At 39.9% G+C, this 25391-nt stretch overlaps 1 protein-coding gene across 6 annotated transcripts in view; it reads left to right on the forward strand.

Annotated features, from left to right (window-relative positions):
• THOC2 (THO complex subunit 2) overlaps positions 1–25391 on the forward strand; it is a 57814-nt gene that overhangs the window by 19004 nt on the left and 13419 nt on the right. For all 6 annotated transcript variants that reach the window (XR_008328413.1, XR_008328414.1, XR_008328415.1 and 3 more), the window contains exons 7-28: positions 43–176; positions 622–788; positions 1937–2029; positions 3284–3439; positions 6964–7136; positions 8047–8242; positions 11656–11697; positions 13260–13390; positions 13494–13595; positions 14420–14504; positions 15237–15330; positions 16730–16810; positions 17491–17587; positions 18096–18213; positions 19950–20129; positions 20654–20818; positions 21086–21361; positions 22831–22972; positions 23659–23816; positions 24360–24488; positions 24906–25037; positions 25121–25305. Coding sequence is in view for 2 of the 6 variants with exons in the window: in XM_053373234.1 (XP_053229209.1) it covers positions 43–176; positions 622–788; positions 1937–2029; positions 3284–3439; positions 6964–7136; positions 8047–8242; positions 11656–11697; positions 13260–13390; positions 13494–13595; positions 14420–14504; positions 15237–15330; positions 16730–16810; positions 17491–17587; positions 18096–18213; positions 19950–20129; positions 20654–20818; positions 21086–21361; positions 22831–22972; positions 23659–23816; positions 24360–24488; positions 24906–25037; positions 25121–25305 (3036 nt within the window). In the remaining 4 variants the exon portion in view is untranslated. The remainder of the gene's footprint in view (positions 1–42; positions 177–621; positions 789–1936; positions 2030–3283; positions 3440–6963; positions 7137–8046; positions 8243–11655; positions 11698–13259; positions 13391–13493; positions 13596–14419; positions 14505–15236; positions 15331–16729; positions 16811–17490; positions 17588–18095; positions 18214–19949; positions 20130–20653; positions 20819–21085; positions 21362–22830; positions 22973–23658; positions 23817–24359; positions 24489–24905; positions 25038–25120; positions 25306–25391) is intronic.

The following is a 25391-nucleotide window of genomic DNA, read 5'->3' on the forward strand; positions in this document are numbered from 1 at the left end:
AAAATGTCAACATGTTATTTTTGTTCTTTATTCTTTCTGTAGTTATAAACAACAGAAATTCAATTTATTAAGAGAAGAGAATGAAGGTTATGCGAAACTGATTGCTGAACTGGGCCAAGATTTATCTGGCAATATCACTAGTGAACTGATCTTAGAAAATATCAAATCTTTAATAGGTAAGGCAAATACACTGGCATGTTTGACATTTTTCCTGGATAGCTATGATATGTTTTGGATTTAACCCAATGCTAATTTTAATTTATAAACACTTGCTCCCCACAAAAAAGAATGTTGCCTGGTTTTGAACATTCAGCCCAACTGAAATTTTGGCCGTGTCTCTATAGTTTCTAAGTGTGGTATCTGACCTAAGTCACACTCCGAATAGACCCACTGTAACTTAAGTTAGTCAGAAACAACCCTTAATTCTTATATCTAGTCCTGTAAAGACATAGGGCAAATTCCATATTCCTGTAAATGTACTGATGTTAGTGTGCCTAATTATGAAATACAGTTAATAGATTTCTGTTTAGAATTGATAGAAAACATTTTCTGATACAGCTAAAAGGGTTGTTATAGCTGCCTTAGGCAGTGATAACTTTTTAAATCTCCTTTTTTTTGTAGGGTGCTTCAACCTTGATCCCAATAGAGTGTTGGATATTATTTTAGAAGTCTATGAATGCAGGCCAGAGTATGATGAATTCTTTGTACCTTTGATAGAATCTTACATGTACATGTGTGAACCTCAAACACTCTGCCATATCCTTGGATTCAAATTCAAGTTTTATCAGGTAATGCAGGTGTTAGTAGTCTAAAATTCATTGGTATTAGTGTGTTTTTCAGTTACCTGATGCTTATTTTCTTAATATGAAACATTAGTCGAAATAATTTTGTGTTGGATCCAGTTAGTTGTACTTAAGCCTCATTGAGTTGACTGTGAAAAGGTAAACATGGCTAACATTTTGTTTACTTGGACCTAAGGTTTTAATGAGCCTCATAGCCTTAAATGTTCATGCTTCTTAATGAGCTACTATGCAGATCAGTTTATAAATACCCTTTGTGTTTTCCACTCCTTCAAATTGTTTTATACTGTTCTTGTCTTTAAACAGTACAAAAATACATTTAAAAATGCTTATTTTAGGATAAAATGTTTTGAAAATTTGTACATTGAGATAAATTTAATACGTATTTAATGGAGTGTTTTTGCATTAAGATTGCAAATCAGTGCTGAATAGTTTTAAGCATCAAATCATGTGAAATTGGCACAGAGGACATCATACCGTGCATTCTCTTATCTCATTCCCACTCCAACCCACAATATGTTTGGAAGTGCCAAAAGGGAGATGAAGCAAACTCCTCCCTCCCCAGTGTTGGCATTGCTAGGATTTGAGTGCTTTGTACTTGGGAGATGAGCTCATCTTTCTCCCATAGTGAAGGTTTATCTTCTGAGCCTGACAAGTCCCTGTGATAGCTGATCCTTATCTCCATCACAATACCATTTTGCCTCTGAAGCCAGTTTCTGGCTCAAGCAGAGGGGCAGCTGTCACCATAACTGGCTCTACGGAGGAGATGAAAAACGTGGGTATACGGAGAGCTGAATGTAATCTTCTTTGTTCTGTTCTTCCCCTCTTGTGATCCCCCCTCCAATGGATCTATGTTTTTTTGCAGTCACAGTAGGCTAATTTGAGAGAAACTTTATATTAAAGAAGTTATTACAGAAAATTAAGGAAAATTGAGCTGCCAGAAGATTAAGCACTTAGACTTTTTTTAAAAGCAGTGGTAATATAACAACTGATTCATTGCACGCCTGTGCAAGTTCTTGTATGGAGAAGCCTTCTGTTAAACCTCCACCCTCTTTACCTTTGTATTAAAATGGAGGACCCTCTAATGTTCTGTAACACTCTGAACTGCCTTTCTAAAGCTAGCCTTTTCTTTTTAGGAGCCAAATGGAGAGACACCTGTTTCTTTGTATAGAGTTGCTGCAGTACTTTTGCAAAGCAATCTGATAGATTTGGAAGACCTTTATGTCCATGTAAGTTATTTTTCTTGAAGTGAAAACTGCTCATATGAATTATTTTTATTGAGATTGTTACTTGTGGCTTACAAAAACAACAACAACAGTATCTCATTGCTAATTTCTGTGCACATTTGCATTCTGGACTGTTCATATAGTTGGTTATGGTAAGTTTATCTCAGTGTCATTTCTCAGGAGAAAACTAGGATCTTGTATGTTTGTCCTTCCCCATTGTAGAAGATAAGGCAAGCATTGATTTCAGGGATGTTGTTTTGTAGTTGCCAAAAACAAATTTCTCTAAGGGCACATCTCAAACATCATCTCTCTATACTTTTCTATTGACTTCAGTGGATATAATGTGCAATAGAAGCTAAATGTTATTATCTTATTTTTTTATAAGCATTTTGTTTAAATTACTGTTTTTTTTGACTACCTAATGTGAGTTCTTATACTTAAGTTTTTCCAAAGATTTTTTAAAATGGATAGGTCTTGGGGAAAGATTAAGAGAGGTTTTGTTAAGAAAACCTGCCATAAAGTCTATGATATGTGTGAAACACTTTGTTTTGCTACATAATTTAGATTTTAAGTAACAAATGGTAAAGCTGATTATGATTTCTCACACTAAAAATTTTTTTTAAATCTTTTTTTTGTAAATAATTATGATTCTAATATAATTTATGCTTTGTATCAAAGTGCCCCATCCGGTGTATCAAAGTGCCCTGTAGGTGGGGCAGAATGATACGAACCCCCCTTTTTTTTTAAACTGAAGTTATATTCTCATTATCTTCTAACTTTAATGGTTCTTTCGATTGCTATTATAATGTTGATTAGTTATGCCATGCATAAAACAAAAAAAATTATTACTTGACTCATTTTTGTTACATAAAATATGAGATTGAATTTTTCTGCATCAATCTGCCCCGCCTCACCCTAAATAAAAAAACTCCCATTTAAATAAAAAAAATCTGATTAATTTTTTTTTAAAAAAAAACCATTGGTTTTTATCCACCCTGGCTTAAACTGGTTTCTGGCTCGGACATAATGAGGAACTGACACTAATAAACCATATATGTACTTGAAAGTGGGCACATGTGGGGGGAGGGGTAAGGATGTAAGCCAGAGACACAATACTTGTTCTCAATCTCGTAATCTTCAGCTCCGGTATTTCAAGTATCTGTTTTGTGGAGTTTTACTGAGGATTACAGTAGGCATATTTATTCACAATTAAGTAAAACACCTTTATTTATAAGAATATCCAAATTGTCTCTTTAGCTTCTTCCAGCAGACAACACTATTATTGAAGAACATAAACGAGAAATTGGAGAAGCCAAACTAATTGTGAGGAAGCTCACAGTGGTTGTATTGTCTTCCGAAAAGACTGACGAGAAAGAGAAGGAAAAGGAAAAGGAAGAGGAGAAAACAGAAAAAGTAAGTTCTAAGGATATTTAGAGTTGTAAATCTAGCACAGATATCCAGACATCTCAGTTGAGCAGAACTTTAGTTAAATAGCACATTTTTTGCAGTTACAGAAATCTATTTTGCTGAGAGATGGGGGGGATATGCAGCTGTTGAAAAACAAAAGCACTTGTAACTAATTCAGAGCTCTTGGACAAATCTGTTAAGCTGTGTTCCCATTAAACCCAAACTCTGTGATTAGAATGAACAGTTCAAATTCAGTATTTATATCTGTTTATCTGTTTTCTATATTCATCTTTTTTTTAAAAAAAGATGCTTTCTAAAGAGACTGTGTGGTGTGGCGCATATTTTGCATGCAGAATGACAAAAGTCAAATTTCTAGTTAAAAGGATCAGGTAGCAGATAATGAGGAAGGAATGACTTGAGACAGAGCTGCTGTCAGTGAGACATAGTTGACAATACTGAGTAGATGGGTGGGCGGGCGGGGAAAGAGTTTTGTATGGTCTTCAAAACCAGTGTGCGGGTGTTCGCAGCATTACAGAACAATTCAACAAACAGGGTGGGGAGAACCAAAGGTGGACAATCCAGTTTCCCCAAACACACTACTGGGTTTGTGGCAGCAGAGCAAAAGCAGGAACAAAGTGGCATTATTGATCCTCTTTCTAAGGTTTTGATTTTTCCTTTAGCAGTATTGCTCCCATTGGAAACAGTGGGAGGGGAGAATAAATATGCCAGCTCCAGGGCTGGTATGTTTCCTCCATTTTGTGGTCATATCAGGGGTCATTTTTCCAGTCTGCCCTTAGCCAAGCCTTCTTTATACTTCTGTTGAGGTTAAAGCTCTGGTGTTGGTAAAGCAAGGGATGTGAAGGTTTCCATAGCAGCAGGGAGCAGCTTCACAAGGTCAGATTTCACTGATGGCAAATTTCTCTCTACACTCGGAGAGGGAGGTCTGACACATACTCCCAGTGGCCATAGGGCTGCAGCTTTTTTTAAAAAATACATTTTTATTAAAGATTTTCTCGGTTTACAAAAGAACATGCCTTGCCTCTTTTTTCAGGTTCTACAGTTCTACAGTCTTTCTTACAGATCAGTTACATATGAGACCTTGGTGTTGAGTACAGTATAAGGTTGGGGAAGAAGAGAGAGGAGAAGAGGGGTGGGGTGGGGAGGCTTATATTCTTTTGTATAGTGTGCCTGTGGAGTTTTGTGTCAGCGTCATCTGGGTAGGTTCTGTCTATTCGTTTATTACATTTTCTTGGTAGTGAGAGGTATTGGGGGGCAGGGTGTAGTTGGCTGCAGTGGGATTTGCTTGCATTTGTGAGTGGGGAAGGACGTGTTGGGTCAGGTATGCCAGAATGATTTGTATGCTGTCGGTGGATTCTTGTCGTCTTGTTGGGCTGTGTATGTGATAAAGGGGAGCCATACCAGGGTGAAGGCATCCTTTTCTATTTGTCATTTGTCCCCATGTCAGTTTCAGCTTATTGGTTAGCTTTTCTAGTAAGGCCGTTTCCCATACAATTTGATATCATTGGTTCGTGTTTAATCCTGACAGGTCCCTCCAGTGTCTGACTATGAGGCTTCTGGCTGCTAAGAGTAGGAGGGTTATAAGCTCTGTATAATGTGAGTGGTCATTATGATCTTGGAAGATGTTCAGTAGGGCCAGTTCTGGGGTGAGTTCTAATACCTGTTTAGTTATTTTGAATACCTCTTGCAGGACTGCTGTCCTGAAAGCTTGGATTTTAGGGCATTCCCACCACATGTGGAAGTGAGGCCTGGGCGTATCAGTACCAGTTTATGTGGTGCTAAGTATCACCTGTAGGTGAGTTTGAGTGAGCTCCCTTCTTTTGGCTGATATGGACTTAAAAGGAGGTTTAGACCACATTCTAGTCCATTGGATGGGGTTAATTTCATAGTCAGTTGTGCTCATATTATTCTTTGATTGCGTCAAGGGGGTTTCTGGGATTTTGGAGCAGTATTTTGTATATCGTGAATGCCATCCCTTTTTCATGTCCCTCTGCTATCAGGAGAAGATGTCCGCTTTCATTGTGTCCCAGAGGAAGGGAGTTGTTATGTCATCCACATCATTGTCCTTAAAGTAGTTTTGGAGAGTTTTCAAGAGGTTCTCTAGCTAGTTGGTTTGTGGTTAGGATGGGGCTGAAAGACCATGATGGGGTAGTTTGTGCTTCCTCCCCTATTTTGAGGGTGGCTTCTACTGGGGTGTGGTCTGTGATTTTAATGTTACCAATGTTTGTTGTTTCTACTAGGGGGATCAGGCCTTGTGTAAGCAGAATGCTCTCCATTCTGGACATTGTGCCGTGGCATCCAGACTGGAATGTGTGGTTGGAGTCTCTCGGGTTCTTTTCTCCCTAGATGTCAATAAAGGCATATGTTTTTTAGCATTTCCAGTAGTTTGTAGGAGTCCGTAAGTGTTTGGGGTTTCCATCTGAGGAAGGTTGCTCAGGGGGATTGCTTCTCCTTTGGAGAAGGAGAGGAATTGGTTTAGTGTTTTCCGGATGAACTCTAGTTGTTTTGTGTTTGGGACATATATGGAGCCAATTGTTGCTTTTGTTTTGCCATCTAGTACATACCGCTTTAGGAAAAATGAATCTTCCTTTTTTTGTCTTTTAGCACTGTTTTGGCTTTAAAATTTAGGTCTCTACTGAGTATTATGCCTACTCCGCTGGCCTTTTCTGAGTTAGGTGCCACCCATTGTTGACTGAAGCGGGGTTCGCTCAGGGGTTTGCTTCCTTTGTATACTTCTTTTAGGAAGGCAATGTGTGGTTTCATGGTGTTTATGTACGCATCATCACGTATGTAAACACCATGAAGAGTTAAAAATATAAAGGCTAACAGGATTGTCATTAAAAGAAGGAAAAGGAAGAGAAAAAATATCGTGTATTGTGTATGAGATAAAAGACAAGAATATGAATGAATACACACACACTATTGAGAATTGATGGGGAGATATATGTATATAGATATATGATGTTTTTATTTGTATATTCAGAGGCGGTGCTCAGAGGCTGGTGCTCAACTGGGGGTGGGGCTCCTTGTTGCTCTTTGCTTTGTTTTCTTCTTGACTCCGGAGGCCTCCAGGCCCCTTAGCCGGGTGCTTCTGGTCCCTGCGTGGTCGAGGCCACGGGGGCGGGGCCTGTGGGTTCCTCACAGCTTCCCTAGCTGTGAAGCCGGGCACCCCTGTCCCCCCCAGTGGAGGCGGTGTGGGGACCAGCTAGGCAGCGCAGTTGGTGCCGGCGGTCCTTAGGAGCTCCTTGCGGCCGTGATGCTCGCCATCTTGTCTCGCTAGAAGTCCGGTTGCAGCTTTAATTGATTAAAACTCATTACTTTTTCATATGCTATTAATCAACTATGATTTCCTTTAAACAAGTGACAGCCCTAATATTTCCTCCCAGTTATCATGTATGTAAGAGATGCAAGTGTACATAGAAAGCATGGGTACGGTAGTTCTTCCTCTTACCTTGGGAGGATAAAAAGTTTTTCTGCACTAAACAACCTTGCATGCCTGCTTATCTTTTCAGCCACCTGATAACCAGAAACTGGGCTTATTAGAAGCAATGTTAAAAATTGGTGACTGGCAACATGCACAAAACATTATGGATCAGATGCCTCCATTTTATGCAACTTCGCACAAACCTATTGCTGTTGCTCTTTGTCAGCTTCTTCATGTGATGATTGAACCACTCTACCGAAGGTAAAGAAATTGAATAGATGATATGTGCACTGAGAATATTTGTACAAGCTAACCATGCATAGGTCTGGCTGTGATTGATTGAAATGAGCTCTTCTTAACCTTTGATTCATCTGCGGAGATGTTAGGAAATGTTTATGAACTTTCTAAAAGCTCACACATGGTGCCCAAAGCTAGGAGGCCAATGAGGCTGCTTGTTGTTTAGGGATGCCAAGTCTTAAAATGAAAACAAATGTACTAATACCTAGGAAGGCATTGTCTGTGTTAGTGCCTAGTTTCAAACTTTCTTTTTTCCTAATGTGTAAAGCCATAAAAGGGGCAGGTGGATGGAAAGAGATCCAAAAGAAAGAGAAAAATCCTGCTCAGTCACACTGTCCCTTAGTAGGCAACAATAGCAGTGTTGCTGAAAAGGTCTTGGCAGAAAAGCTTTTTCACAGTATGATTTTTTGTTGTTGTAATATTTTTACTTGGTCTGGTGTATTTTTTAAAAAATCCATTCTATACCTGCATCTCTTGTGCTACATGGAAATCGTTTGCAGAAGTTGTTAACTGAATGCATATCCCTTTGCCTAATATTCACCAGGTCCTCTATTTGGGGGTTGGTTGTGCATTATATGGAGGAAATCTGACAAGTGCACGGATGTGGCAGTTACAAGTAATGCACAGAAACTGTAGAAGAAAGTACTTTGATATGTTTAAAGTGCATTGTATAAACTGTGGAAGGGCCATAGCTACTTTGCATGCAGAAGGACCCAGGTGCAATCACTGGAATCTCTGAATATCCCCTGCCTGACACACTGGAGAGCTGCTACCAGTCAGTGTAAGCAATACTGAGCTAGATGGACCAATGGTCAGGCTCGGTAAACAGCAACTTCTACTGCTCCTAACTGTAAAACTTGCCTCTCATTTACAGGGTTGGAGTACCCAAAGGTGCCAAAGGGACACCAATTCTTCCTTTGCAAAACAAGAGAGCACCCAAGCAAGTAGAAAGTTTTGAAGATTTAAGAAAAGAAGTGATCAACATGCTTTGTTACCTTGGCCCTCATCTCTCTCATGACCCCATATTGTTTGCAAAAGTAGTGCGTCTTGGAAAAGCATTTATGAAAGAGGTTGGTAACCTTACAGTTAATGAGCAAAATTTCCTAAAAACTGTTTCTGTGCCCTACAGAAGTATATTTTGTAGCTTTGTACATATTGGCATGCATATGTGGGAGATCAAAGACTTCCTGAAAAGATTTTAAAAGGAAAATGTTGATGGCCTAATCTTGTCCCTATTTAAAGTGAAAGGTGTTAGCGTTCGGAGAGTATATTTCCGAACAATTACTTACAGCCTTTATAAGCTATTTTATAACTTTATAAAATAGCCTTTATAAGCTATTTTTAAGCTTGCAAAAATTTATCACCTGCCTGACAACAAGTGCTGGAAATGTAAAGAAGCTGAGGGAACATTCTTTCACCTTTGGTGGACATGCCCAAGGGTCAAGGCTTACTGGGAAATGATATATAATGAACTGAAGAAGGTATTTAAACTTACCTTTCCTAAGAAACCAGAGGCCTTTCTTTTGGGCATAGTTGGCCAACGGGTGCCAAAGAAAGATAGAACATTTTTTATGTATAAACTTTTTCCAGTCCTGTTCGATCAGTTCTTCTCCCTGATCACGGATTCTGCCAGTCATTTCAGCCATCTCCATGTAGTCAATCACTTGCGTCTGCCATTCCTCCACGGTGGGTAGATCTTGTGTCTTCCAATACTTGGCAAGAAGTATTCTTGCTGCTGTTGTTGCATACATGAGAGCCAGTGTGGTGTAGTGGTTAAGAGCGGTAGTCACATAATCTGGGGAACCTGGTTCGCCTCCCTGCTCCTCCACATGCAGCTGCTGGGTGACCTTGGGCCAGTCACACTTCTTTGAAGTCTCTCAGCCTCACTCACCTCACAGAGTGTTTGTTGTGGGGGAGGAAGGGAAAGGAGAATGTTAGCCGCTTTGAGACTCCTGAAGGGGAGTGAAAGGCGGGATATCAAATCCAAACTCTTCTTCTTCTTCTTCTAAGGACTATTTACAAAAATATTGCAAAATGTTTGAGTGTTAATATGATGTGGGAAGTGAAGGTAACAGGGTTTGTGTGATTTGGTTAAATGTGAATGAAAAGAAGAATGTTAAAAAGGACAAGGGGGTATGAACAGAACATTATTATGTCATAGTATATAAGATGAGGTATGGGCTAAAACAATGAAAAATTGGGACATAATAATTAGAAGAATACAAAATTAAGCATGGTTTAAATAAGGTTTTGAACTTGCTGAATTTGATTGGAATAAAGAGGAACACAAAAAAGGGGGATGTGAGGAGGTCAAGACAGAGGGGTATGGAACTTTATAAATCTAAGAAAGTGGATTTTTCTTTTTTCTTTTTTCTTATTTTTCTTGTTTTTTGCTATATATCTTTGTTTTTTTGTTGTTTTTGTTTTTTATGTGAGCTTCATTTATGGTAATGATACACTTGAAATGACGAATCTTTTGTTTTGTAAAACCTTAATAAACATTTATTTAAAAAAAATATATAAGCTATTTTATAACGAAAGATTCCTTAGCAAACTTACAAGATAAAATACAACTAGCTAAAGATTACTTGATAGTAGCATAGAAAGTAACAATAAAAATGATTGCTCTAGCATCAAACCCCAAAGATCCTGAAAGATAAAGGCGAGCACTTCAGATTGGGCCCAGATATGGAATGGAAGTTGCTGGAGATGACTGAACTTCAGCATAATGTGTTTTTTAATGCCCAGTCCTAGTTAGTTCAGAGTATGGCAGCAGGATTGTGAGCTAAAGTTTCCATACTGTTTTAAAGATGGCCTCATATACAACATATTGAAGTAATCCAAATGAGAGGATACCAGGGCCTGGGTAACTGAAGTGCAGCTATGTATACATGTTCAGGTCTTCCAGATTTGGATAGCAAATTATGATTTGCTACAAAGAAAATGACTGGAAGTTTTTAATTGCCATGTGCAAAGAAGGGCTTGGAGAAGGGAGTTTACAAACCAGAGGCCCACACCTGCTCTTCTCTAGTAATGCTAATGTATAATGCTGGCAACTCTGCTCTAAAAAAAATTGAACTTTAGTAGATGTTTGGGATATAGGAAGTTTTCTAACAAGATGTCTGTAAGTCTTGTAACACTTATTCTTTCCCTAACCTGCCACCCCATTTTTTACTTCTCATCTTTTCAATTGTAAATTGTGAGTAATGCACACTTCCATGGTTTTAAAATGCTATTTCCGACTGACTAACAAAACAAAACAAAACAAAAAACATGTAAACAGGTACCAAAACGAAGCTTTCATGCCATTTGTATTTTGGAGTGTTTCTTTGGGATTATATTAAAAGAAGTTGTTTGTACAAATAATGTACTGTTGCCAATCCATTGAGAGAAAATGTTAACCCTTTTCTTGCAGAAAAGTGCCCTGTGTAATTTCCTTGTTAAACAGCTGAAAATATTCACAGTAGTTTCCATGGGAAGTACAGTAAAATATGTCTTCTAACACTTTCAAGTTTTTAAGCATCTGTTAACTACTTGGATAAGCACTTGTAAATCTAAATCCTTGGCAGTTTTTGACAAATGTCTCTGTAAATATCACTTGCATGGCACAATATATTTTGCAGAAAGCATCAAGCATACTGTTGAGACTTGATTCCACCCCCCCACCCCCCAGTAGTGGTAAAATGTCTGAAATGTTCAATAGCAAACAAGTTAAGCACATTTCAAAGTGACAAGGTTGCAGTTCACACATTGGCCCAACCATTATTTAAGAGTAGACGAACCTCTCCTTTGGTGTGCTTCCACAAAAAGGAGATTGGAAGCATCTGTTCCTGGATTAAACTAATCAGAGTTTGCTTGTTATGTCAAAACTGCAGGTTCTGGTTATTTTAAACTGTATATATATTTTTAACAACAACAAGAAGTCATTTCTTAAATTACAGTTTGATCCTAGTGTGTGTCAGCAGACCTTACTTAAAGCAATTAACCATAGGTTAATTTATAATGATTAGTTGAAAACAGAAAGGAGATTCTTCTAATTTTCTTGCTGTTTTGTCAGAGGGAAGGAGGGAATTCACAAACCCAAGGCCCATTCATGTAACTCTAAACTGGTTTAGTATTAACCCCAACTTGGCTATTGGCTTCTAAAGGAAGGGAAGCATACTTACAAGAGTGTCCAGACATTTGTGGTTGTTCATACTCCGGAGAGCTGCTACAGACAGTTGTGGCTGGAGCAACACCATTCCCCTCCTGTGTTCAGCAGTAAAGAGAGCTGCTCCTTACTACTCAGCTTTGTATTCACCTTATTCAGTACCCCACTTTCTCTTCAGCAGCAGAGGACCAAGGAATCCAATTTTGCAGACCTTGCTCTAGCTCAGCTGATCCCTGCACTTGGGAAGGGGGAATAACCTGACTTGCTCAAGATTGTCTTTGATATGAAACCATTGCATTTTAGTAGTATTTGATTGTTCGTTGTTGTTTTTAGCACCAAGCAGATGCAGGCAAGCAAGAGGAAAAAGAGAAAATGGTGAGCTGTTTTAAAATGTATTCTTGATTCCCTCCCCTTCCAATCTTGATTATAAGTGTGGCAGAAATGACCACCATATATCTGGATAGTCTATGTAATGTGGCTTAAAGGTGGAACAGCTATAATAAAAGCTGCAACTCAGTGTTGATCCTGTAGCCTGCCCTCTAGCTGTCTTGGAAGGCCAAGGAAGGTTTCAAAAGCTTTGAATATGTTTTACTTCTTTGTTTCTATAATAATAATAATTTAATTGTTGCATTAAAATTTTTAATGTTGTAAGATACTTTAGATGGGCTTCACCCTGAAGTGTGGCATACTACTATTTCAAAGTATGCAAGAAGCACAATTCTTCTAAAGCCTCTCTAGCTTCCAGGGCTCAAGTGTACTGTTGAAGACCCAAACACTTGTCTGGCCTCAAATGTGCACTGAGATATTCACATACAATGTCCATTCATTTCAGTGTAGAAAGTTTTCAGAGCTTGTGTTATTAGAGCAGTTCACCAACAGGGTGAGGGGATGTGAGAGGATGTTATATATGCACCAACCTTTCTTGCCTCCCCCCCACCTTCCCCAATGTCTATTCCTATTGTACATCATATGTCATAGCTGCCAAATACAGCTTTTCTACCTCGGTTGCCTGAATAGAAAAAGCAGGTGATTGGTCAACTAGGACAAATGTGTCCTGATTTAGTAGTGCCTAGTAAGACTGTGGTGAACCTTCTCCCTTGGAATAATGGGACTGTAGACACTTAACACCTGTCTTTAAAAAATAAAACCAGATGGAACCCACTGTTGCCACAGTGACTTCATTAATTTTTGCTGTTTTGTTTTCTTCACAAGTCTATTGGGAAGGTGGCATAGAAATGTACTGCAACAGCAGCTTCTGTATATTGTCATATTTTAAAGCCATGTTGTCTTTTAAATTCAAAAATATGTAACAGAAAACTGACAGAATTTACCGTATTTTTCGCCCCATAGGGCGCACCGCCCCATAGGGCGCTTCTAGGTTTTTTGGGAGGGAAATAAAGAATTTTTTTTTTATTCCCCCCCCCCGGCGCGGGGCTGGCGCGGAGGAAGCCCGAGCTTCCCCTGACCCCAGCCCCCAGAACAGCCTGCTATCCGCAAGCCTAGGGAGCCCGGTGGGAAGTTACGCCGGTCTCCCCAGGCTTGTGGAGAGCTGTGCGAAGCTCGGGCGCGCTCTTCAGCGCGCCCCAGGCTTCGAAATGCAGGCAGCTCTGCGCAACCCTTGGGAGACTGGCGCGAAGTCGCGCCAGTCTCCCAAGGGTTGCGCAGAGCTTCCTGAAGCCTGGAGAGCGAGAGGGGTCGGTGCGCACCGACCCCTCTCGCTCTCCAGGCTTCAGCGAAAGCCTGCATTCGCCCCATAGGACGTACACACATTTCCCCTTCATTTTTGGAGGGGGAAAAGTGCATCCTATAGGGCGAAAAATATGGTAATCCTTTTTAAAATGTAAAACTAGTAGCCATAGACTTTGCTTCATAAAGTTGTAGAATGTCTGCCCTTTGATTTTGCCTTCAAATAAGATAATTCCTTTCCTTTCCTTCAGGAGTTATTATTCAGCTGTTTGCTGAGTATTACCGACCAGGTTTTGCTTCCTTCTCTTTCTTTGATGGATTGTAATGCATGCATGTCTGAGGAACTCTGGGGGATGTTTAAAACATTTCCATACCAGTATCGGTGAGTAATTACCTGTAAAAACTATATGGCATCAGAATTTCTTCATCAAATTATCTAAGAGATGCATTAAATACATATTTTGATTTCTTGGAACCTCCTATAGGTATCGCCTCTATGGGCAGTGGAAGAATGAAACATACAATAGTCACCCACTACTGGTGAGAGTTAAAGCTCAGACAATTGACCGAGCCAAATACATTATGAAGTAAGTTATGTTGAAACTTGTTTTCTCCTGGGGAATGTTGATGAGACTATAGAACAAATTGTAGCAGGGCAGTGAGTCCCATTTGGTTCCATGAAGCTGGCTCCTACAATTAGTATCCTTGGGATTGCAGCCTAAGTATTGGATTGAAATGCTACCTGCTATTACCAAATAATGCCGTGTTTAAATGAAACTTCCTAAAATGTAATTTATATTTAACAAAAAATACTGCCTTAACTTAGAAAGCTGGGCAGCCTGCAAGACTTCTACAATTTAATATTAAATCAGTTTCATTAGACGGTTAGATAAATTACTGTACACGAAGAAGTTTCCATTTACAGAAGGAGAATTTGATTCATGGAATGGGTCCTTTCACAAACACAGCTCCCTTTTCATGAATGGAAGCTTGCTCCATGAAGAGAGTAATTATCCCACCCCATAAGGAAATGTGATGGCTAGGGCCCTGGGTACAGGTGGTTACCATAGGAGTAGTAGGTGTGTCAGAAAATTTAGCTGTTGGGACTGTGCTATTTTAAATAATGCCAGCTTAAATAAAATGATTATACACTAGCTTTACAACATTGTTGAATCTTTTCTGCCCCAGAGCGTTAATTCATTACAGTTTGCCTATTTGTATTTTATATCCTCTGTTCCAAGCTGAATACAGAAATCGTATGTGAAAGTTGCCTGTAACATGAGTTTTCTCTGGGGGAATTGGGAAGGTCTATCTACATTTACAGGAAAATAGATTAATCTAAAGCCGTGACTAGAAAATGTGAATATAAGACTGCAAAGAGAGGAACTAAAATGTGAATGTACTCTTGTAGGCGTCTAACCAAGGAAAACGTAAAGCCATCTGGAAGACAAATAGGAAAACTGAGCCACAGCAACCCAACCATTTTATTTGATTATGTATGTGGCAAGATAAGTATTGACTACCTTTGCTTTTCTAGTAGCCCCATTTAAGTTACCTTATTCTGAAAAACAAGTTGACTATTTTAAAATGTGTTTTATATGGGGGTGGGGGTGATGGGACGTGGTAGAGGTATTATTGTATTATGCATGGTGTGGAGAAAATGGATAATTTTCCTCTAAAATGCTAGAAATTGAGGCAATCCAGTAAAGCTGTGTTGTCAGGACGGGGGAAAAAGGTGCTTCTTCAAAGACCCTATATTCACTCCCACAATATGTAGCAATGGCTGTCACCCTGGATGGATTTAAAAGGGAGTGAGATAAATTCATGGCAGATGAGGCTGTAAATGCCTACTAGCCGCGATGGCTTAGCTCTGCTTCCACTTTTGGAGGCTGTATGCCCCTGAATACCAGCTGCAGGGAATTACAAGTGAGGAGAGTGCTGTTGTGCTCGGGTTCTGCTTGTGAGATTCCCATAGGCGTCCAGTTGCCCACTTTGAGAAAAGGAAGCTGGACTAGATGGGCCATTGGCTTAATCCAGCAGGGCTCTTCTCATATATTACATTAGGAAAAGTGCACACGTTAACTATGTAATACAGATGTGTGCATGAAGTTTCATTATTTGTTTTTTCTTCAGATTGAAAACCATAACAGTAGTTTCTTTTAAGAGTTTTTAAGGACTTCTGGCTTCTTCTTCTTATACTTGGGAAACTCATTTTCGCTCTTTTTCAGATTTTGTCTCAGATACAGAAGTATGATAACTTAATCACCCCCGTTGTCGACTCATTGAAATACCTCACTTCCTTGAACTATGATGTCTTGGCATGTATCCTTTTGCTAACTTCCTAGAACTGCTAGTTACCCAATGGTTATATCTTACACAAGTTTTTTTTTTTATTGCTCCAGTGAGAATCATTACCTCAGCTGAGCAAGCGCCTTTGTTGTACAGGGGTGCTTCTTAAGCAGCTCAGCTGAGCAAGCTGCTTTCTAGCCAGATGAAAGTTCCTGGCCTGCGCCTGCTCTGTGATTTGCTGCCCTCTGTGGGAGGCAGGGGAGTGCTGAGACAAAAGCATCCTCTGGCTTTAAGTGGTTTACCATCTGGGCAAATATTTTGAACGGGTTATCACGTGTGGATTTAAAGCTGGTTTTCAACGATCTATCACCATATTGCCCAGGCCTACTCCTTGCACAAATTGAATAATTGAAAGCATATTTTTTTTAAAAAAATTGTCCTGCCATTGTAGCACAGTAGTAGTAATCCCTTTATCATATATTGTAAATTTCTAAATATTCAGACTCATGAACTGCTGTTAGTGTAATTATTAAGAGCCAAGCCGTATTTGACTGCTCATTTGGCCATGTGTCATAGATTTAGGGAGTTGTAGCTTTTGACAGAAGAGGAATAAATACTCCTAAGGGTGTTCCTTGTTCTTTACTTTATCCTGTTTGAGTTGTGGTTAAAGGTGTGTGAGAAAAAGGAATTTGAACAAGAACTCAAAACACTTCGGAACCACAGAGATATATTCCTGAAGTGTTAAGTGTTTTAGGTTTCTGCTATAATATCACAGGTAGTAGTGTATGCTTCTTGGGAGAAGGGCAATGACAGGCCTAGATAGCATCTTGAGAAGTAGAGACGTCACCTTGACAACAAAGGTCCGTATAGTTAAAGCTATGGTTTTCCCAGTAGTGATGTATGGAAGTGAGAGCTGGACCATAAAGAAGGCTGATCGCCGAAGAATTGATGCTTTTGAATTATGGTGCTGGAGAAGACTCTTGAGAGTCCCATGGACTGCAAGAAGATCAAACACATCCATTCTTAATGAAATCAGCCCTGAGTGCTCACTGGAAGGACAGATCATGAAGCTGAGGCTCCAATACTTTGGCCACCTCATGAGAAGAGAAGACTCCTTGGAGAAGACCCTGATGCTGGGAAAGATGGAGGGCACAAGGAGAAGGGGGCGACAGAGGACGAGATGGTTGGATAGTGTTTTCGAGGTTACCAGCATGAGTTTGACCAAACTGCGGGAGGTAGTGGAGGACAGAGGTGCCTGGCGTGCTCTGGTCCATGGGGTCACGAAGAGTTGGACAAGACTAAACGACTAAACAACAACAAGTGTATGCCAGGTGTCTCAAAATATTGTTAAATTTACAAAGCAAAATAATTAAATGTTTAATACTGCATGTAATTATGTTTGGGGAAGAATTCCTCCTTAGCCTCAGCAAAGATTGCATAATTGAAGCACTGGCTAATCCTGAGAAGGAGAGGATGAAACACGATGACACCACAATCTCCAGTTGGCTTCAAAGTTAGTACTTGGGTTTTATTTATTTTTAATTAGAAATGCAGTCCTCTCGTTACTTAGCACCTGCTAACGTGTTTACTTCATTAATTAAAACATTTGTATTTTGCCTTTCTATTTTAAAAAATCCATGTTGTGGCTAATGGTTGTTAGTGTGCGCACACACAAATCAAGCATTTCAAAACACACACAGAGCAAATGTATTCCAGAGCCATCTGGAATACAATTCTGAAATAGTTACCGGGGGGGGGGGGGGGAGAGTGCTTTAGCCACCTGTCTGAAAATCAACAAGGCTCTAGGATGGGAGTTCCATAGGCCTGAGTAGCCCCTAGTACAATTCAGAAAGAGCAGGAATGTAGAAGAGAGGGCCTCCAAGAACCTCTGTTGTTGGCAACAGCTTAGCAGCCACTTGCCTGTAAATTCATGGCACTTGAATAAAAATTGGAGCCAGGAAATGTATGGTTGCAGACACGATTCCTTAAGTACAGGAAGAGAGGGCAGGAGGGAGGGACCAGGTAGAATGTCATTTGCACACTAAGAAGTGTGAAAAACAGGTTCTAAGGATAACTTGCTTTTGACACATGAGAAATAGTCTATTGATATGACGTTACTGAATGTGCATGACATAGGAAAGCTTATATTTCACTGACAGCAATTCAAGTTCGTTTTCCTCCCATTTATTTTAGGTTTAGCTAGCTTCTGTGGTGCTGTTTTTCGAAAATACCCTATAGAACTAGCTGGTCTACTTCAGTATGTGGCAAACCAGCTAAAGGCTGGGAAAAGGTAAGTAGAGCATGGTTACTTTAGATCTCAAAAACTATGCCAGTTTGGTAGTTCTTGTTGCCCTCATTGGAGTGTTTTAATATATTTTGATAAGTTGTGTTTAATATAACTTTGCACACTTTAAGATTTATGAAGATCCTAGGATTCAAAATACACCAAGACATAAACAGTTGGGTAATTTGCACCGAGCAGCTAGGTTACATTCACATCTCCCAGGGAAATTGCACAGAGTGCCTACTACATTGTGAAGCTGCATTGAAGTGCTCATGTATACGGTCTGCTGTTCATGTTGCTGTTACAACACCTTGACATTGATGCACTTGGATTGGAGACAAAGTGGTTTGTGCTTCATGTGCAAGTAATTTCAGAAAGATATTGTAATGGGCTCTTAGACCTTTCACAATACTTTCAATAGAGTTCAAGAGCAGTGGTTTTACCTGCCTATGTTTCACTCTTTCTCTCTTCCCCCCGCCCCCTCGCCCATTTTTGTTCTCATTCTTTTCCATAGCTTTGACCTGCTTATTTTGAAAGAGGTGGTACAAAAAATGGCTGGAATAGAAATCACTGAAGAGATGACAATGGACCAGCTAGAGGCCATGACTGGTGGAGAGCAGCTGAAAGCAGAGGTGTGTTTGAAGCTAGAGAGAAAAGAAAAATAGATATCCCCCAAAAATACATACATAGTAGCTTAGGATGTTTCACCTGCTGTACAGTCGTACCTTGGAAGTCGAACGGAATCCATTCTGGAAGCCCGTTCAACTTCCAGAATGTTTGGAAACCAAAGCCAATCAGAAGCCCCATCTGACGTTCGGCTTCCAAAAATAGTTCGCAAACCGGAACAGTCACTTCCGGTTTGCAGCACTTGGGAGCCAAAACGTTCAAGAACTAAGATGCTTGAAAACCAAGGTACGACTGTATTTTTTAAGGTAGATGAATAATTGATACACCTCTGAAAGGTATATTAATACAATAACAACTATGGAAATAATTTCAGTAGCAATCTAGAGCAGGGTGTTCACGTGCCTGATCTACGTGTAACACTTCAGATTCTTAGCAGCAGTTAAACAGGAATGTTTAGCAGGATTATTCCTCTTCTGTCACACACAAGTTTCTCACTGCTGGCCTTAAGCATTCTTAACTGGTACCATCTTTAAATATGGTTAACTCTTTGTTTTAAATTAAATTATTATTTTACTGGGGCTCAAGTACCTGCTCACTTGGCTCACCCCACCTCCACAAAGCTCCCCTTCCCCTTACTCCTCACCAAACCTCCACAGCTTGCTACCCTGCAAGCCCAGCTCACTCGCCCGCTCCACTTGCCCACACAGCTCCTGTCATTTAGTTCACAAACCCAGCTCACTCGCCTACTTTAAACCAAAACTGTGATCCCAGCTTGCTTGGCCGCTTCCTTGCTCCCCCCACCAACTACTTGTCTAATGCTTCACCCACCCTGGAGCATGCGCAGCCTGTCACCGGTATAACGATGGACTAGTTTAAATATGGCATAGAGAGAGAAAACTATCCAAAATCACAAATAAACAATGCATTGTTCAGTTACCTTTTTAACATTTGCTTCTTACCAAAGCAATAAACAAGGGGGTTGCTGCTAACCAGGGATTTCAAACCTGCCTTCAAATGTGTTGTGAAATCCTGGCTAGCAGTGAACTTTCCTGTTTGCCTCAACGGTGGTTAAGATTGGTATATGGACCATTGCATAGCATAGGAAAGGAGAAGTGCATGTTAACATGGCCTTCCAGTTTCAGAACACGCAAGTGCTGCTATCAGAATGCTCATCTGCAGATTCAGTTATCCAAACATAAAGAATTATGCCCAAGCCTCAAGTGCATGGCTGATAGAGGTACCCAAGCAGCCAGACTTTGCCCACTACTTGACTTGTTTGTGCATTTTCGGTCAGAAACCATGGAAGAGAGGGAGGTGTGAAGAGAGATGAAACAAAGCAGTTTTTCCTTTGTCTCACTTTTGCTAGTTGGCTGTAGCCGTTTTAGGAAGAAACCATGGTGGGAGTGGGGAGAGAGATCACAGATTAGAAATAATTGAAATCATCAGCTCATTATGCAAATGCTTGGAATGCATTGTGTTTGGAAAGCAGGGCCTGCATATACTGGAGAAAGTTCGTCACCCTCAGCCTGAAAAAGCTTCTCAACCCCAGATCCTACTGTAAGCCAGGAAATGTCAAATTTCTCTAAGCATGCTAGGGAATTGGAGAGGAAGAAACATTCTAACTCAAGGTTTCCTGAAGGCTATTTACTGCCAGGGTTTGGCACTGTACACCTTAATTTACATCTTCTGCTGTTTTTCTCAGTTTAGGTATCTTAACTACATTTCTTACTTCTTTGGGCAGGGTGGATATTTTGGGCAGATCAGAAACACTAAGAAATCTTCCCAGAGATTAAAAGATGCACTTTTGGACCACGATCTTGCTCTTCCATTGTGCCTTCTCATGGCTCAACAGAGAAATGGAGTGATATTTCAAGAAGGAGGAGAGAAACATTTGAAGCTGGTGGGAAAACTCTATGATCAGGCAAGTAAAATGATCACATTTGTGTTTGTTTTAAACAAACCTCCATGGAAATGCCATGTATACTGCATTCAGAAAACTGAATTTATATTTTGTGGTATAGATGTTTGTTTTACTTGTGTTTTGGGTTCTTCATGAAATTTACAAAAAGGAAAACTAAGTAGCTTCAGTCATGGCAATCCGTTACCATCCATAATGCTGTCACATTGTTTGACAGGATTCCACTGGCCTGCATAGCTTCTGTAAGTTCTGTTTCAGGTGTGATCTTGTACTGTACTGCTAACCAGATTCAGAAGTGACTACAGATTTAGTTGACTATATGGTGTTGTCATATCTGAAGTTGCCTTGAGTATTCATAAGAAATACATAAAGTTTTTTACTGAGGAACATTTTCTCATTAGTATTACTGCATGTTTATTACAAAAGGTAGTGATTTTCCAGCTATTTTCTTGATTTTTAGAAGGTTAACATTATATTTAAATCTCATTGAAAAGTCTGATCTAATACTTCTCTATTTTTCTATTCAGTGCCATGATACTCTGGTACAATTCGGTGGATTTTTGGCTTCCAATTTAAGCACAGATGATTATATTAAGCGAGTGCCTTCCATTGATGTTCTCTGTAATGACTTCCATACCCCTCACGATGCTGCATTTTTCCTTTCACGGCCTATGTATGCACATCACATTTCAGTAAGTACAGATGTTCAGTTAGCTTGCAGTCTGTATATCCGGAACACACAGTTGTATTGAAAATTAAACCTGTCATTCCACTGATTCTTTTAAAGGGGCCTCGCTGAGATTGAAAGCACTCCTCATTCAGTGACTGGGTTTAAAATCTAGCTGACTTAATTTCTTGGACTTAGTTTTGTATTTAAATCTAATAGAGTTAATAAAAAAGGGATTTTGTTTTCCGTTTGAGAAGTGGATAATTGAGTACTTGTGTCTTCTTTTTATTAGTCAAAATATGATGAATTGAAAAAGGCTGAGAAAGGGAACAAACAGCAGCAGAAAGTTCACAAATACATTACAGCGTGTGAGCTTGTGATGGCCCCTGTTCATGACTCGGTGATCTCCTTGCACATCCCAAAGGTCTGGGATGATATCAGTCCACAGTTCTATGCTACATTCTGGTCACTGACAATGTATGACCTTGCTGTGCCACATAGTAGCTACGAACGGGAAGTCAACAAACTCAAAGTCCAGATGAAAGCTATTGATGACAATCCAGAAATGGTATGTATCGTTTTAAATGTATGTTCGCTTGCCGTTTTTTAGAGTCTTATCAGTTCATGAAAACCATTGATCAAGAACAGTTGACAGCATTAGATAATAGGTTTTTTTTTTAAGCAATTACATTTTCTGCTCTAAAGTTTTTAGTTACCTTGCTCTTCTCTCTAAATTAAAAAAAAATCCATAGAATTCTGCCTGAGCACTGCATTTCTGCAATTCTGGGGCCATTCTAGACCTCTCCACCATTGAGCTTTACAGTGACTAGACACAAGAGAATAGCACTATTTTCAGTTGTAGTGCCTTTCAGTTGTCATACCTTGGTTCTCAAATAGAATCCGAAAACCAAGGCACGGCTTCCGATTGGCTGCAGGAGCTTCCTGCACTCAATGAAAAGCTGCTTTGGATGTTCGGCTTCCAAAAAACGTTTGCAAACCGGAGCATTCACTTCGGGTTTGTAGCGTTTGGGAGCCAAGGCGTTCGACAACCAAGGCACCACTGTATTAGCTTTCCAATGGCATTGAATTGATTTACAAGGCTCTGTTAGCAGCAGAATAATGGCAGAGGAATTTGGTATGTAGGTTTACAAGGAGTGCCAGTGTTGGGCATAACCCAGCAGATGTTGGTCCTGTCCAGCTCCCAGCCATTTAAATGGACCTTGGATAGGAGACTATCAAACCCTGGTGATTTGTGTTGATATGGTTTGTGGAATAGAAATATAAGGAATAAGCCAGCTCTTTGTGAAAGACCAGTTTTGAATCTATCCATGTGGTCAGATGGTATAAGGTAAAAGAGAAGGACCCCTGACAGCTAGGGGCACTATGGTAGAAGTAGGCTTCCATAACCATTTACCTAACTGAATGGGGAATCATAGACAGAAGCAACAACCATACACACCTTCCTTTAGATGATCCAACAATCAGAACTGAGCACAAATGGGCATCTAGGAATGTTAAAATTCTGCAGATCACCTGTAAGGAAAAGGAGTGGGGCGCAGGATACAGTGCTTGCTCACTTTCCCCCCAAATAGCAGTTTAGCAGGATTTAAAATGTAAAGGACCCCTGACAATTAAGTCCAGTCGCAAACAACTCTGAGGTTGCGGTGCTCATCTTGCTTTACAGGGAGGGAGGGAGCTGGTGTTTTGTCCGCAGACAGTTTTTCTGGGTCATGTGGCCAGCATGACTAAGCCGCTTCTGGCAAACCAGAGCAGCGCACGGAAACACCGTTTACCTTCTTGCTGGAGTGGTACCTATTTATCTACTTGCACTTTGACGTTCTTTCGAACTGCTAGGTTGGCAGGAGCAGGGACCGAGCAAGGGGAGCTCACCCCGTCGCAGGGATTTGAACTGCCAACCTTCTGATCGGCAAGCCCTAGGCTCAGTGGTTTAGACCACAGCGCCACCCGCGTCCACAGCTCCACCCGCAGGATGGTACGCACACTATCAAATCTGAACACGTGATTTCTTTTTCGTAGCCTCTGAACAAAAAGAAAAAAGAAAAAGAACGCTGTACAGCTCTTCAGGACAAGCTTCTTGAAGAAGAAAAGAAGCAGTTAGAGCACGTGCAAAGAGTGCTGCAGAGACTGAAGCTGGAAAAGGATAATTGGCTTCTTGCAAGTAAGTAGGATAGACCTTTTCATCACCAGCCACTTAAACAGAATTGCAGCATTCTGACTTTGGCAGCATCTGTGTAAATGATTTGTTAAATATTTGTAAATGAGTGACTGTTCGTTCTTACTTTTTTGTAATGAACATAAAATTCATTACTTGAATGCAGACCCAAAAGTTGGCAGAATTTTGGCACTTCGGGTGGCAGTTTCCCTTACTTGTAAACAGATCTTAGGGCAATTGCAGATCTAATGCTGATGCAATTGTAATTATGCCCAAGAGATTGAGTACCAGCCTTGCAACGTTTGCCCTTCCTATAGCACATTCTCTCATCCTGTGTTAACTTGGTATAGGATCCCCCTTTACAGCCCAACTTCAACCTGTCTTCAGTGAGTAGGTTACTGGTTTAGGCTTAACTGTCTTATCACTGGTACCCATTTATCTCTTAGTAGTTTTTCAAGATTGGGGAGGGGGGATTTCCTCTGGGGAGAAGATAGAGATACCTGGTTGAGGGCTATCAATCTCAATCTGATGGCTTCATCAGGCAAGGACACGCTGTGCACCCAAGTACTCCCACTTTATTTCTTCTCTTTATCAGTAAATGTAAATGCCTTTTTGTGCATGGTGCATATGGCAAATTAATTTTACTGAAGATTAGATGGTGACGTAATGATGACCTCTTATTTGTTTATTAGAGTCCACCAAAAATGAGACTATAACAAAATTTCTGCAGTTGTGTATATTTCCTCGGTGTATCTTTTCTGCTATTGATGCTGTTTACTGTGCTCGCTTTGTGGAACTGGTGCATCAACAGAAAACACCAAACTTTTCAACACTTCTTTGTTATGACAGAGTAAGTAGCTCTTGTTTATTATTATGATTCTTTGAGAAGTAGTGATGAACCCTTTCCATCAAGGAAGAAAAGATGCACTAGCTGAAAGACGCATTTCTCTGAATTGTAACTCATAGAGTATAGGTAAAAATGTCAATTCCTTCGCTAATAGAGATGAAACATATTATGGAAACTTGAAATGAGTGGTTGCAAGAAAAAAAGAATCCTAATCTTTCTGGATCAGAAAGCTGTTCGATGATTTGGTAGCTTTAAAAGACTGAGAAAGTTGTTGCCTTCATAGGATACTAATGAAATCAGGAAAGTTAATTTTTCAGTGTTTAAAAAATTATTATACAATTGTTCTCTAACTTTTTGTAATAGTAAGGCTTTTTGACATCAGGTTACACTAACACAAGAAACAAAACCTGACTGGAGGGAGGAGGATGATTGGGGATTTCATTTTCATTTTCTTCAACAAATTATTGGAATAAAATCCAGTGTTTCAAGTATAAAAACTTGGTTTCATAGCATTGTAATGTGTCAATAATTTTTTTTTTCTTGCAGGTATTCTCTGATATAATCTATACTGTAGCCAGCTGTACTGAAAATGAAGCTAGTCGATATGGGAGGTTTCTCTGCTGCATGCTTGATACTGTAACTCGGTGGCATAGTGATAGAGCCATATATGAAAAGGTATGTAAAATGTTCAAAATGCTCACTTGAAAACCTGTCATACTTAGAGAAGTATCAGTGTTGCAGGTGTTTTCCCCCCTAAAGGAAGTAGAAACTTTTGCTGGCCCAGATAATAGGAGCTTAGTGTCATTCAGAAGGACTGTATCATAACTAAAAACTGATACCTGTTTGTAAAGTGTTAAACTATGTTTAGTGGCTTCTCTAGAAGGCCTGTATTTAAATCCTAGCCTGGGGAAAACTTATCGTTGTTTTTTAAGTAGCAATATATCCATGAGATCTTGACTTCCCCTGTCTAGCCTTAGCCATACCAATATCTGCTCCCCCAAGTAGGCTCATATTTCAATAGCTTTGTATAAACCACTTTCATCTTAACATGCTTCTTGAATAAGCTTAAATATCTTCTTTGTGTACATGCAGGAGTGTGGCAACTATCCTGGCTTCCTCACCATATTACGGGCAACTGGTTTTGATGGTGGGAACAAAGCTGACCAGTTAGATTATGAAAATTTTCGGCATGTGGTACACAAGTGGCATTATAAGTTAACCAAGGTAACCTGACGGCACTGTGAAGCTTGTTGGTTTTGTAGTTTTGCTGAGAGCCTCTTAGCAACATCTTTCTCTTCCTTTCCTAGGCATCTGTACACTGCCTGGAAACCGGCGAATATACACACATCAGAAATATCCTGATAGTGCTGATCAAAATCCTTCCATGGTACCCCAAAGTTTTGAACTTGGGCCAGGCTTTGGAGAGAAGAGTCCATAAGATCTGCCAAGAGGAGAAAGAGAAGAGACCTGATCTATATGCATTAGCGATGGGGTAACAAATCCTTCATTTAAAAACATGACTAAATAATACAAGGAAAGCATTCCTGAGGTTTTTTTCTAGATCAGCTTTTTACTTTA

The sequence above is a fragment of the Podarcis raffonei genome, chromosome Z (genome assembly GCF_027172205.1).
Source record: "Podarcis raffonei isolate rPodRaf1 chromosome Z, rPodRaf1.pri, whole genome shotgun sequence".
Lineage (NCBI taxonomy): Eukaryota > Metazoa > Chordata > Lepidosauria > Squamata > Lacertidae > Podarcis > Podarcis raffonei.